The 1,472-nt window shown below is 49.7% G+C and overlaps 1 protein-coding gene across 1 annotated transcript in view; it reads left to right on the top strand.

Annotated features, from left to right (window-relative positions):
* Nucleotides 1-1,472, top strand: part of MYOM3 (myomesin 3) — a 61,742-nt gene that overhangs the window by 39,401 nt on the left and 20,869 nt on the right. The window contains exons 21-22 of the mRNA XM_011945593.1: nucleotides 447-561; nucleotides 1,256-1,412. Of these exons, the coding sequence (XP_011800983.1) occupies nucleotides 447-561; nucleotides 1,256-1,412 (272 nt within the window). The remainder of the gene's footprint in view (nucleotides 1-446; nucleotides 562-1,255; nucleotides 1,413-1,472) is intronic.

The raw sequence follows: 1,472 nt of genomic DNA, 5'->3' as shown, positions 1-1,472 counted from the left end.
ATGGTGAAACCCTGTCTCTTGCTAAAAATACAAAAATCTGCCGGGCATGGTGGCAAGTGCCTGTAATCCTAGCTACTCGGGAGGCTGAGGCGGAAGAATTGCTTGAACCAGATAAGCGGAGGTTGCGGTGGGCAGAGATTGTGCCACTGCACTCCAGCCTGGGTGACAAGAGTGAAACTTTGTCTCAAAAAAAAAAAGAAAGAAAGAAAGAAACATTAGGGAAATAAAACAGATGGAACCTGGTGATTGGTGGAGAGAGCCCAAGAAAAGGATGGCAAAGACAATCGCCAGGTGTTGAACGGCCGTCTTTGTCACATGGAAAGATGAGAAACACAAGAAGGGAGAGAGTTTTCTTGTTGAGAGTGGCTCCCCAAGTGGTTCCCTGCACCTGGGGCCTGGAAAAGTCACTGCTGTCCTCAGTGCTGGTTCTTGCCCTCTGCCCTCAGGTTTCTGACTTGCAGCCAGGAAAGAGTTACGTGTTCCAGGTACAGGCCATGAACTCGGCTGGTCTGGGGCAACCGTCCATGCCCACCGATCCTGTGCTCCTGGAGGACAAGCCAGGTAGGGGTGGCCGGAGAGGCCAGAGCTCTGCCACTGGGCTACACCGTTGAGGACAGGTGGAGTTCAAGGGAAGTTGGGAGAAGCCTGATGCTGTGCTAGGCCCTCACATTTCTCTGGCCCTCCAGCAAGCCCCTGAGGGAGGGGTCATTATCCCACATTGACACTGATTTTATTATAGCTCACAGAAGATCAACCAGGTCACATGCTGGTATATGACAGAATCACTCACCTCTCCCAACTATAAAGCACGTTCTCTTTCCATTCTTTTAATTATTCATTCATTTAATAAATATTTGGTGATGCCCACCTTGCACTGTGAATACACAAGTGAATGAGAGAGTAAGATCCCTGCTCTAATGTAGGAGTGGGGGGAGCAGAGAGCAGTAAACAAGTAAACTATTGCATGAGGAAAGCGATCTAAGATAGAGATAAGTGCTTTATTATAAAATAAATAAAACAGGATGATAGGATGGGGCAAGGTTGCTTAGCTAGGGCAGTCAAGGAGGGCCTCTCTGAAGAGGTGACATTTGAGGTGAGAAGGAGCCAGATCATGCAATGCCTTGGCAGCCACAGCAAGGAGTCAAATTTATTATTAAGAGCAACGGGCAGGCCCTGGAGGTTTAAGCAGGGGAGGGGTGTGACCTGGTTTATTATGTATAAACATCTGCTGCCCTCTGTTGGATCTCGCCCTCAGGTGCCCATGAGATCGAGGTTGGTGTGGATGAAGAGGGCTTTATCTATTTGGCTTTCGAAGCCCCTGAAGCCCCCGACTCCTCAGAGTTTCAGTGGTCCAAAGACTACAAGGGCCCACTGGACCCCCAGAGGGTCAAGATCGAGGATACAGTTAACAAGTAAGTGAGGCAAGGCCAGGCGCGGTGGCTCAAGCCTGTAATCCCAGCACTTTGGGAGGC

This window comes from Colobus angolensis, unplaced genomic scaffold (genome assembly GCF_000951035.1).
Source record: "Colobus angolensis palliatus isolate OR3802 unplaced genomic scaffold, Cang.pa_1.0 Scaffold240, whole genome shotgun sequence".
Taxonomy (NCBI): domain Eukaryota; kingdom Metazoa; phylum Chordata; class Mammalia; order Primates; family Cercopithecidae; genus Colobus; species Colobus angolensis.
The sequence above is the reverse complement of the archived record's forward strand: the minus strand, read 5'-3'. Positions and strand labels throughout refer to the sequence as shown.